We start from the raw sequence: 13,137 nt of genomic DNA on the forward strand, positions 1-13,137 counted from the left end.
AAGACAGCCTAAGAGACCTCTGGGACAACATTAAACGCAACAACGTTCGCATTATAGGGGTCCCAGAAGGAGAAGAGAGAGAGAAAGGACCCAAGAAAATATTTGAAGAGATTATAGTCGAAAACTTCCCTAACATGGGAAAGGAAATAGCCACCCAAGTCCAGGAAGCACAGAGAGTCCCATACAGGATAAACCCAAGGAGAAACACGCCAAGACACATAGTAATCAAATTGGCAAAAATTAAAGACAAAGAAAAATTATTGAAAGCAGCAAGGGAAAAACAACAAATAATATACAAGGGAACTCCCATAAGGTTAACAGCTGATTTCTCAGCAGTAACTCTACAAGCCAGAAGGGAGTGACATGACATATTTAAAGTGATGAAAGGGAAGAACCTACAACCAAGATTACTCTACTCGGCAAGGATCTCATTCAGATTCGATGGAGAAATCAAAAGCTTTACAGACAAGCAAAAGCTAAGAGAATTCAGCACCACCAAACCAGCTCTACAACAAATGCTAAAGGAACTTCTCTAAGTGGGAAACACAAGAGAAGAAAAGGACCTACAAAAACAAACACAAAACAATTAACAAAATGGTCATAGGAACATACATATCGATAATTACCTTAAACGTGAATGGATTAAATGCTCCAACCAAAAGACACAGGCTCACTGAATGGATACAAAAACAAGACCCATATATATGCAGTCTACAAGAGACCCACTTCAGACCTAGGGACACATACAGACTGAAAGTGAGGGGATGGAAAAAGATATTCCATACAAATGGAAATCAAAAGAAAGCTGGAGTAGCAATACCCATAGCAGATAAAATAGACTTTAAAATGAAGAATGTTACAAGAGACAAGGAAGGACACTACATAATGATCAACGGATCATTCCAAGAAGAAGATAAACAATTATAAATATATATGCACCCAACATAGGAGCACCTCAATACATAAGGCAACTGCTAACAGCTATAAAAGAGGAAATCGACAGTAACAAAATAATAGTGGGGGACTTTAACACCTCACTTACACCAATGGACAGATCATCCAAACAGAAAATTAATAAGGAAACAGAAGCTTTAAATGACACAATAGACCAGATAGATTTAATTGATATTTATAGGACATTCCATCCAAAAACAGCAGATTACACTTTCTTCTGAAGTGTGCACGGAGCATTCTCCAGGATAGATCACATCTTGGGTCACAAATCAAGCCTCAGTAAATTTAAGAAAAATGAAATCATATCAAGCATCTTTTCTGACCACAACTCTATGAGATTAGAAATCAATTACACAGAAAAACACGTAAAAAACACAAACACATGGAGGTTAAACAACACGTTACTAAATAACCAAGAGATCACTGAAGAAATCAAAGAGGAAATCAAAAAATACCTAGAAACAAATGACAATGAAAACACGACAATCCAAAACCTATGGGATGCAGCAAAAGCAGTTCTAAGAGGGAAGTTTATAGCAATACAAGCCTACCTCAAGAAACAAAAAACATCTCAAATAAACAATCTAACCTTACATCTAAAGGAACTAGAGAAAGAAGAACAAACAAAACCCAAAGTTAGCAGAAGGAAAGAAATCATAAAGATCAGAGCAGAAATAAATGAAATAGAAACAAAGAGAAAAATAGCAAAGATCAAGAAAACTAAAAGCTGGTTCTTTGAGAAGATAAACAACACTGATAAACCATTAGCCAGACTCATCAAGAAAAAGAGGGAGAGGACTCAAATCAATACAATTAGAAAAGAAAAAGGAGAAATTACAGCAGACACAGCAGAAATACAAAGCATCCTAAGAGACCACTACAGGCAACTCTATGCCAATAAAATGGACAACCTGGAAGAAATGGACAAATTCTTAGAAAGGTATAACCTTCCAAGACTGAACCAGGAAGAAATAGAAAATATGAACAGACCAATCACAAGTAATGAAATTGAAACTGTGTTTAAAAATCTTCCAACAAACAAACGTCCAGGACCAGATGGCTTCACAGGTGAATTCTATCAAACATTTAAAGAAGAGCTAACACCCATCCTTCTCAAACTCTTCCAAAAAATTGCAGAGGAAGGAACACTCCCAAACTCATTCTATGAGGCCACCATTACCCTGATACCAAAACCAGACAAAGATACTACAAAAAAAGAAAATTACAGATCAATATCACTCATGAATACAGATGCAAAAATCCTCAACAAAATACTAGCAAACAGAATCCAACAACACATTAAAAGGATCATACACCATGATCAAGTGGGGTTTATCCCAGGGATGCAAGGATTCTTCAATATAAGCAAATCAATCAATGTGATATGCCATATTAACAAGTTGAAGAATAAAAACCATATGATCATCTCCATAGATGCAGAAAAGGCTTTTGATAAAATTCAACACCCATTTATGGTAAAAACTCTCCAGAAAGTGGGCATAGAGGGAAACTACCTCAACAAAATAAGGGCCATATATGACACACCCACAGCAAACATCATTCTCAATGGTGAAAAACTGAAAGCATTTCCTCTAAGATCAGGAACAAGACAAGGATGTCCACTCTCACCACTGTTATTCAACCTAGTTTTGGAAGTCCTAGCCGCAGCAATCATAGAAGAAAAAGAAATAAAAGGAATACAAATTGGAAAAGAAGAAGTAAAACTGTCACTGTTTGCAGATGACATGATAGTATACATAGAGAATCCTAAAGATGCCACCAGAAAACTACTAGAGCTAATTGATGAATTTGGTAAAGTTGCAGGATACAAAATTAATGCACAGAAATCTCTTGCATTCCTATACACTAATGATGAAGAATCTGAAAGAGAAATCAAGGAAACACTCCCATTTAGCATTGCAACAAAAAGAATAAAATACCTAGGAATAAACCTACCTAGGGAGACAAAAGACCTGTATGCAGAAAACTATAAGACACTGATGAAAGAAATTAAAGATGATACCAACAGATGGAGAGATATACCATGTTCTTGGATTGGAAGAATCAATATTGTGAAAATGACTATACTACCCAAAGCAGTCTACAGAATCAATGCAATTCCTTTCAAATTACCAATGGCATTTTTTAGAGAACTAGAACAAAATATCTTAAAATTTGTATGGAGACACAAAAGAGACCCCGAATAGCCAAAGCAGTCTTGAGGGAAAAAAACGGAGCTGGAGGAATCAGACTCCCTGACTTCAGACTATACTACAAAGCTACAGTAATCAAGACAATATGGTACTGGCACAAAAACAGAAATATAGATCAATGGAACAGGATAGAAAGCCCAGAGATAAACCCATGCACCTATGGTCAACTAATCTATGACAAAGGAGGCAAGGATATACAATGGAGAAAAGACAGTCTCTTCAATAAGTGGTGCTGGGAAAACTGGACAGCTACATGTAAAAGAATGAAATTAGAACACTCCCTAATACCATACACAAAAATAAACTCAAAATGGATTAGAGACCTAAATGTAAGACCAGACACTATAAAACTCTTAGAGGAAAACATAGGAAGAACACTCTTTGACATAAATCACAGCAAGATCTTTTTTGATCCACCTCCTAGAGTAATGGAAATAAAAACAAAAAATAAACAAATGGGACCTACTGAAACTTAAAAGCTTTTGCACAGCAAAGGAAACTACAAATAAGCCTAAAAGACAATCCTCAGAATGGGAGAAAATATTTGCAAGCGAATCAATGGACAAAGGATTGATCTCCAAAATATATAAACAGCTCATGCAGCTCAATATTAAAAAAACAAACAACCCAATCCAAAAATGGGCAGAAGACCTAAACAGACATTTCTCCAGAGAAGACATACAGATCGCCAAGAAGCACATGAAAAGCTGCTCAACATCCCTAATTATTAGAGAAATGCAAATCAAAACTATAGTGAGGTATCACTTGACACCAGTTAGAATGGGCATCATCAGAAAATCTACAAACAACAAATGCTGGAGAGGGTGTGGAGAAAAGGGAACCCTCTTGCACTGTTGGTGGGAATGTAAATTGATACAGCCACTATGGAGAACAGTATGGAGGTTCCTTAAAAAACTAAAAATAGAACTACCATATGACCCAGCAATCCCACTACTGGGCATATACCCAGAGAAAACCATAATTCAAAAAGACACATGCACCCTAATATTCATTGCAGCACTATTTACAATAGCCAGGTCATGGAAGCAATCTAAATGCCCATCGACAGATGAATGGATAAAGAAGATGTGGTACGTATATACAATGGAACATTACTCAGCCATAAAAAGGAACGAAATTGGGTCATTTTTAGAGACGTGGATGAATCTAGAGACTGTCATACAGAGTGAAGTAAGTCAGAAAGAGAGAAATAAATATCGTATATTAACGCATATATGTGGAACCTAGAAAAATGGTACAGATGAACCGGTTTGCAGGGCAGAAATTGAGACACAGATGTGGAGAACCAACATATGGACACCAAGGGGGGAAAGCGGCAGGGGGTGGGGGGGTGGGGGGATGAATTGGGAGATTGGGATTGACATATATACCCTAATATGTATAAAATGGATAACTAAAATGAACCTGCTGTACAAAAAAATTAATTAAATAAAATTCAAAAAAAAAGAGAAGAAATAACATGTGTTTGTGAGGATGTGGAGAAAAGGGAACCCTTTTGTGCACTGTTGGTAAGAATGTAAATTGGGCGGCCGCTACGCAACACAGGATGGAGGTTCCTCAAAAATTTAGAACTACCATATGATCCAGAAATTCCTCTTCTGGGCATTTATCCAAAGAAAATGAAAACACTAATTTGAAAAGATATCTGCACCTCCATGTTCATTGCAGCATTATTTACAATAGCCAAGGCATGGAAGTAACCTAAGTGTCCATCAATGGATGAATGGATAAAGAAAAAGTTTATATATATACATATATATAATGAAATATTATTCAGCCATAAAAAGAAGGAAATCCTGCCATTTGTGATAACATGGATGGACTTTGAGGGCCTTATGCTAAGTGAAATAAGTCAGACAGTGAGAGACACATCACAGTATGATATCACTTATATGTGGAATCTTAGAAAAAAACAAATCCACCAGGCTCAAAGATACAGAGAACAAATTGGCGGTTGCCAGAGGTGGGTGGTGGGTAAAATGGGTGAAGATAGTGAAAAGGTACAAACTTTCAGTTATAAGATAAATAAGTTCTGGGAATGGTAATGTACAGCCTGGTGACTATAGTTAATAAAACTTTACTGTATATTTGAAAGTTGGTAAGAGAGTAGACCTTTCCTCATCATTGGAAAAAAATATAACTATTTGTGGTGATGGATGTTAACTCGACTTACTGTGGTGATCATTTTATAATATCTACATATATCAACTCATACATTGTATACGTATGTTGTACAATATAATGTTATATCAATTGTATCTCAATTTTAAAAAAAGTGATGGAGGAAGCTAAACTAGACACGAATGATGTGGGGTGTGGTGGAGGCTTGCTTATAATGTCTTGCTTTTGCCTGCATTCATTTGTACACCAATATTACTCTACCACTAGACAGTGAGTTCCCTGAGGACAGGTCTGCCTCTTACACATTTTTTTCGTATCCTCCAGTATCAGGCAGAATCCTAGAGACATGGATGTACTCAATAAATATCTACTGAGTTGACTTAAACTGAATCCTAACTAACACAGACTTGAAGTTGTGTTATCTCCCTTTATCAATGGATTTTAATTGCACTCATTAAACAAATGAGGATCTTTCCAATGCCGACTATGGAAAAGCAGCTGTGATTAAAGCAGATATGAGAGAGGGATTACGTGATTACCTCTATGTAGCATGTGTGACTTAAATAATATCAAGATATTTTAGAATTAAACTGTCAAAAATATTATGATGATTGTATTTTAAATCAATTAGCAAGTTTAATTATTGACAGTTTATGGCAAATGCAAAAATAATGTGGTAGGTAAACATGTAAGAAAAGTTAAATTAACCTCTTACACAGGATTAATTCTTTGGTTGGAATTATCCCTTTTCCTCTGGGGCAATTTTATATTAAGTGGACCCTTACTGTTTATAGGCTTATTCCTCTTGAGGAGTTAAAGACTTGTGGCTTAGCAGCCTTTATAACATAGCACTGCTTAATTGCTTTGTTTTTAAGGAGAAATCTTGATTTGAATGTTTTGTTTTTTACCTTTTTCCAGTAGAACCCCTACAGGCGCTTTCATGATTGAAGGTCTTGTTGGTCAAATTGACTTTTTCCAAAACTCCAATATGTGTGTGTGTGTGTGTTTAATATTTTTATTGAGATATAATTCACATATCACATAATTGACCCACTTAAAGTGTGTAATGCAATTGGGTTTTAGTCCAATAGATATTTTGATACCTTTTCAATCAGAGATAGCAGTAATATTAGCAACTTGGCTAATTTCTCTCTTCTTTTGGCCTCAACTTTTCTCCTCTGCAGTTTACAGTTTCATATTCCCAGGATTTGTCAGAACTCTGCACCAAAGACTTTAAAGAATCAATCAATTGGCATCTGCTCTTGAGTAATTAAGGACTCAGAACTGGAAAGAACCAACGGATCCAGAGCCAAGAATACAAGCTGGTAAAACCCTTTGCTACCTGTCTTCTCACATAATGAAAAAAATATAATATAGAAGATAACCCAACACACTACTGTACAGATTAAAGAAGTTACAAAAAGGTTGGCTTCCTTTCTTTTCTTTCTTCATCCAATTCTATAAGGTAGAGCAAAAAAAAAGTTATGAACAAAGTTCTTGGGATATGAATGGGCCATATAGGATGCAAACCAACACAAGCCCGGAAAGTTATGAGGGAATCCAGCAAAGCCACTGGAGTAACCGAAACTGTCTCCTGCCCAGGACTGACTTTGCTGAGGAGCTGATCACTCCCCCACCCACCTGCTGCCCCTGCTACTATAACATCCCCCTTCAGTACAGCACACATTTTTCAGAGAGGAGAAATCTAAAAAGGGAATATAAAGGGAGGTCCTTCTTTTTATGCCCAAGAAACCTTTAAACAAATTACATTCTGAATTTATCAGCTTATTTCCGAACTTTCTTTTTTCACTCTTCCAAGTGAAAAAAATCTGCAAAGAATTTACATCAAGTTTTACACAGGAAAAAAATTTAAAAGGCCAATAAAAAAAAAGGCCAGTAAAAGCATTTGCTGGAAGCATTGTTTCATTTGCATGTTTTTATTTGCATGTTTTTTTCTGAAATATTTACAATAAATAACTTGAAATGAGCATGCTCTTGCTTCTAGAAAATGACTTTTTTTTTTTCAGTTTAAAGTGAATTTATGGTCTGAAAACAGTCAGCTATTTAGTAGAAGAAGCAAAATGTTCTCTCCAGTGCAACAACCTGTTTTTCTCTTAAGGAAGAGAACTTATTCCTATTCCATGCCTACAAGTCAAAGAACTTTCTGTTGTCCAATATTATTTCCTACAGACAGAGCCTCCTGATGCAGGAGCGATGGAAAGAGCTAGATCAACAACCCTCTGGCCAGACGCTTGGTAGAGGGAATATTCTCCTTGTCAAATTAAGCTTTGCTTTCAAATGGATGAATAGTTTTTTTTTCTCTGAGAGTGAATAGGAATCGAAAGAGAGTGCTTTGGCTTCACTGAGAAATCCGCAAATATTTCTCAGAATTTGTTAGCATGGATGGCGCCAGCAAAACAGAATTTAGACAGTGCTCTGGAAACTGGATAGTCTTACTGAACTGGCAATTTACACTGTGTCCTCTAACATCACATCTGCCTTCCAGCGATAGTAAACTTTACTCCTGCAAAAACAAAGAGATCCCACAAGGAATGACTTGTATTGAACACTTTTGCTTCTGTTTTCCATCTCTGTTTTTCCAGGGTGAGTACTCAAGCAGGACTAAACGAAGACGTGCATTCCTAGTTGACACAGAGGACATATTTTGTGTTTTCTGGTGCCAAAACACACCAAAGGATTAGGTGCTAGAACGGAAAATGAGTTTTCTCCATTTCCTGATTACTTTCACAGGTGTTCTTATTATCTTTAACTTCCCTCATAAAATACACACACATACAGACACACACTGAGAGAAATTACTGGGTTCTCTATTAATACCTGATAATAAGCTTTATTTCTTGGTTTTCACAGGAAGAGAAGACTGTATTAAGTGCTTGGAACTCACTGCTGCAAGATACAGGGAAGAACTGGAAATTGTGGGTAGGCTAAGTGGCAAGGATAGAACTAGCCTTCAAGCATATGACCACCAGGAAAGCTATAAACTACCAGAATCAAGATATCATGGGTTATCATCGGGAGTAAATCAAGCAATAACTCTTTTGAAATGGATGCTAGATAGGAAATACAGTCCTCTGCTCACAAGTGTGGGATGGCAACCCGGCAATTTTTTTATATTCCTATAATCACTAAACCCCATTTGCCAATACTAACATTTGAGTAATTACAAGGAAAGACTGAGGTATATTCTATCCTCTTGATAGCCTTGGAAAGCACAAGTGCCTGGATTTGCAAAGAAGGCTTAAGAAAACAGGATATCATTATAATCTATCACAGATAAACCCTTGTCTCTAGTTAGCAACGTTGATAATCCCTGGGTGACAGGACTCCTTGGGACTTCTGGCTTTCTCTTGTCCCCATGTCTATGCAGATGTAAACACCCTATGGAGGCCGACTTTGCAGAGGTAGTATCACCAAGCCTGAGATAAAATAAAAATGATGCAGCTAACACTCATCTTTTGCTTACCAGCTCTCAAATACTTGGCTTTGAAACTCATGGATTTCTACATTTCGTTACAAACAATGTTTACAAGGTGCAAAAGGACGGGAAAAGAGCAAAAGGGAGATCAAGGTGACTGACGTTAATCAGAAAGCTGAATGTTATCAACAGGGTTGGGAGCCTGCAAGGCAAAAACGCAAACAGTGCTCTCAACTATCACTCAGAAGCCATCTTCCAGATGTATAAAATTTCAAATGGGTTGCTGGTCACAGTATTTTTTACTGTTATGCTTATATCAATGTCATCAAAAGCAGTTATCTTCTAATACCAAGAGAGTAATTTAATAATATTGAAATTTTATAATATTTAGGTGCATGTTAATAATTAGAAAAATATAGAAAATTATATACTATAGACCATATTTTAAAAAATAATATTATTTATATAATTTATATTTATTTATATATTTTTCTGATCATTAACATGATTAGAAATGTATGTATGTAAATGTTCTTAAACGTATTAAGACCTGGAGGATTTTACTCCATAGTGGGTCTAGTGATGGAAGAAAAATAAGATCCTCTGTTTATCTTCATTCGGAATTTAACAGGTTTGTGGAATAGAAGCAGAAGTATAAGCATAAGCCAAATGCACTTAGTAATTTTAAAAATCCTTTCGAAACAGATGTATCTTCATTTCTTCAAAGTCTAGGAGGGTCTAAGCCAGGAATTGAGTAGCCCTGAACAAGAAGTGAGTGAGTTTGATGACAAGAACAGTTGAAATGACCATCAGAAGACGTGGCTTCTCCTGACTCTGCCATGAGCCACCGGGGGACCCTGGCCAGTGCAATTAACAAACACTTATCGGGGAACATGGAAGACCTTGTTTATTGGAGGGAACAAAAAGGCGAACAAGATCTGGTTCCTGCCTGCATGAAGTTCATGAGCTGACAGGGAAGATAAGACATACAATCATAAATTACAGGTGGCAGAAGGAGAATAAGAGAAGCAGAAACCAAACCCCATGAACACATAGACAAAGAAAAGGCTACTTTCTGGCTAAAGAGGAGAGAGTTTGGAGGATGGTTTTCCAGAAGAGTAACATCTGAAATGGCCTTAAAGAAGGTCCCAAGATTCTGACAAGGAATCCTAAAGGTACAGGGCCTTTCAGAAGCAGTGGAAAAAAACCTTGAAGAGTGAAGTCAAGTTCGTGGCTCTCAGGCTGAAGTCAGGGCCCAGGTGTTTGTTAGCCTGGACAAGAGTTCACCAGGCTCACTTAATCCCCAGAACTCCGTTTTGGACTCAAAGCCACTGGCTTTCCTCATTACATCATCTGACCCGCTCTGCTGATGTTTGTGTCTGTGACACTTGCAACAGGGATTCATAATTATCAAGGTAAGAAGTCTAGACGGTACTTTCTAAAGAAGGGAGAGAGCCAATGGAAGCTGAATCAGGAAGCATCAGGATCACAGCTGTGCCTTAGAAAGAAGTCTCTGACAGCCCTGTGGCGAAGAGACTGAAGGAAAGAGGGCCGGTGGCCGAGAAAGACAGTGGTGGAGAGGCAAGCCTTTGGGGAGGGCTGACTTGGACCTGTGCTAGGGGAGGAATGGCAACAAAGGGGAGGTGTGGATTTCAGAAACAGGGCAGGAAGGACTTGACAGTTAACTGGATAATCTGGTGGGGGGAGTGGAATCCATGGTTAACTTGAACTTGACAGCTTCAGTGTCTAGGTGAATGCCACTAATAGAAAAAAAGAAAAGGAACAAGCGTGGTGAGGAAGATAATGTATTCAGAGAGGGATACTGTGAGTCTGAAGAGCTTATAGGATATTGAAATGGGAAAATCTAGAGTAGTGGTTCTCAGCCAGGGACAATTCTGTGCCTCCCTTCCCCCCACACACAGGGGACATTTAGAAATGTCTGGAGACATTTGGAGTTGTCATCTCTGGGGAAAGGGATGCTGCTACGAGAGCATCTAGTAGGTTAAGTCCAGGAATGCTGGTAAACATCCTAAAATACACAGGACAGTCCCCCACAAGAAAGAATAATCCAACCAAAAATGTCCAATAGTGCAGAAGTTGAGAAATCCTGGTTTAGAGGTAGTAGGAACTTCCTATCTGGAATTTTAGAAAGTAGGAATGGAGAGAAATGAGAACTCTTAGTCACTGACACTGCAGTGAGAAACATGGGAGAAAATTAAGCACACTGACAGCGTGTGGAAAAGAAAGGCAGGTGGTTGATAAGATCCTACACAATATCACCTTGCTGGCAAAATGAGTTTCATCGGGGTGAGGTGATGTCACAAACCCTTTCATATCTAAAATGCAATGACTGATGATTGCTCTCAGGAAGTGTGTACCTAAGAAGATAAACATGGATGAGGTAGTAAATCATGAAACAGATCAATTCAGTCATGAATGTCCTCAATATCCTAAACCCTGAAGACACCTTCCCGTCTACTGTGGAGAAACATTGTATGTGGTCTATGATTTTCATCTGCAAATTTATTATAACTTGGTCATGGAACGACATGACTGTAACAGAAAAATTTTAAAAGCAGCAGAAGAAAAAGGAGGAGGAGAAAGAGAAGGAGGAGGAAGAGGAGACGGGCCAAAAAAACAAGAAGAGGAAAACAGGAAAAAAGAGGTGGAAGGGAAAAATGACAAGAGAAACAAGGGAAGGGAAGGGAAAGGAAAGGAAGGAAAAGAAGTGAAGAAGCACTGTAGAGACATCCTCTAAAAGGCAGGCTAAATACCGTGTGAGGGCAGTTCTACGGAACCAGACCAGTGGCCATTCTCGATCAGTCCACAAAACTGTGATACGGGACTATATTCCATGGAAAGAAAGAGCTGCTTCTTGAACAGCATCATCACTGCTGATGATGCTATAATAACACAAAATGATGAAAAAAGCTATAATAACACAACATGATGAAACAGTAACCAATACGTTTACAATTTTCCAGTATTTAAATAAATAAATGCTGCCAGAACTCTGTTCCAGGCGGCTTGGAAGGTGTAGGGAAGGAAGCCAGAGCAGGACAAGAGATGAGAGGGCAGCGTGGCGCTCCGAAAGGAAGGAAAGCACAAAGATGCATCGCGTGCAACCTGGCAGCCTTGGACTGATGAGCAGAGGCAAAAAAAGTCTGCAAGAAACAACTAGAAGATGGATCTTTCCCATTCAAATGATTATGTCGTCCATAAAGACAAGGTACATCTGGTAACAAAAGGTCACAGCAGCAGACCAGAGAAGGCATTGCTGATGAGGAAAGAGTGTGAAGGACCTGTGCACGGGGCAGGAGCCAACATGAGTGTGCCAGAGACAGACAGATCTTGAATTCCAATCCTGGCTCCACCATCGGCTAGCTCAATGCTCTTTGCAAGTAGCAGAATGTCTCTGAAACTTAGCTTCCTTTCTGGTAAAACGTGAATGATAAGGCTTCCCAGGAGTGCTGTGATGATTAAATGAGATCATGTATGTAAAGTATTCAGCACAGCAGCTGGTGCTGGGTGGGGACTCTGTCAGTGGTAGCTGCTGTTAAATAATGTCTAAATTCGATTACTCTAAGCAATGACTGAATAAGAAGAATAGGACCCACATTCCAAGTCAACCCAAATAGAGTACATGAAATAAGGTGGCACATTTGAAAACTGAAATCTTCATTTTCTAAAATAAGCAAGTTAACTTTTATGAATTCATAAAACTGGAAGTGGCCTTCAGAACTCTGTTCAAATTTCTTCATTTACTGATGGCAAAATTGGAAAAGGAAATGAAAAGACTATTGTGGTTTGGATGTACATGAGCCAAAAAAAGATTTTAATTAAAGGAAAGTTACTCATCATTCTTTTATATAACACAAGATGAAGGTGAAGTTAGAAAATTACAGTTCATAATTTTGTAAATACACACAAATACATATGTGTATATATATTGATACATGCATATATGTATATATAAATATACACACACATATACAATATACATGTATATTTTAGAAATGATAGAGCTAATCTGGGGAGACATCAGGCAGACAGTTATCCTTAGCCTCCTGTGAACTCGACTACCCTACATCACCCGAATCCACCCATTTGTAAATGTATCTGATAAAGTTCTTGGAAGCTTCGTGGAATGCTGAATAAAGGAGCTTCAGGATCAAACTGGTGATTATCAAGAATGTGCTTCCCCCAAGCTACAGCCAGGTCACTCACCTGTCCAGGAGCAAGTTAGGAGCAAACAGGAGCTTCCCTGGGTGCTCCATGGAGCGCCAGACAAGACCAATCATGAGAATCTCTAGCCAGGCACATTCCAGAAGGTGGACCTGATCATGGAGGGTCAAATCCACAAATCCTGAAACAAGACAAGAAAACCCTGCT

General features: G+C 38.1%; 1 protein-coding gene across 3 annotated transcripts in view; it reads right to left on the reverse strand.

Moving 5' to 3' along the window:
* ESR1 (estrogen receptor 1) overlaps positions 1-13,137 on the reverse strand; it is a 251,159-nt gene that overhangs the window by 69,619 nt on the left and 168,403 nt on the right. For all 3 annotated transcript variants that reach the window (XM_061207610.1, XM_061207608.1, XM_061207609.1), the window contains one exon: positions 12,973-13,111. In XM_061207610.1, the coding sequence (XP_061063593.1) occupies positions 12,973-13,111 (139 nt within the window). The remainder of the gene's footprint in view (positions 1-12,972; positions 13,112-13,137) is intronic.

This window comes from Eubalaena glacialis, chromosome 12, assembly GCF_028564815.1.
Source record: "Eubalaena glacialis isolate mEubGla1 chromosome 12, mEubGla1.1.hap2.+ XY, whole genome shotgun sequence".
Classification (NCBI taxonomy): domain Eukaryota; kingdom Metazoa; phylum Chordata; class Mammalia; order Artiodactyla; family Balaenidae; genus Eubalaena; species Eubalaena glacialis.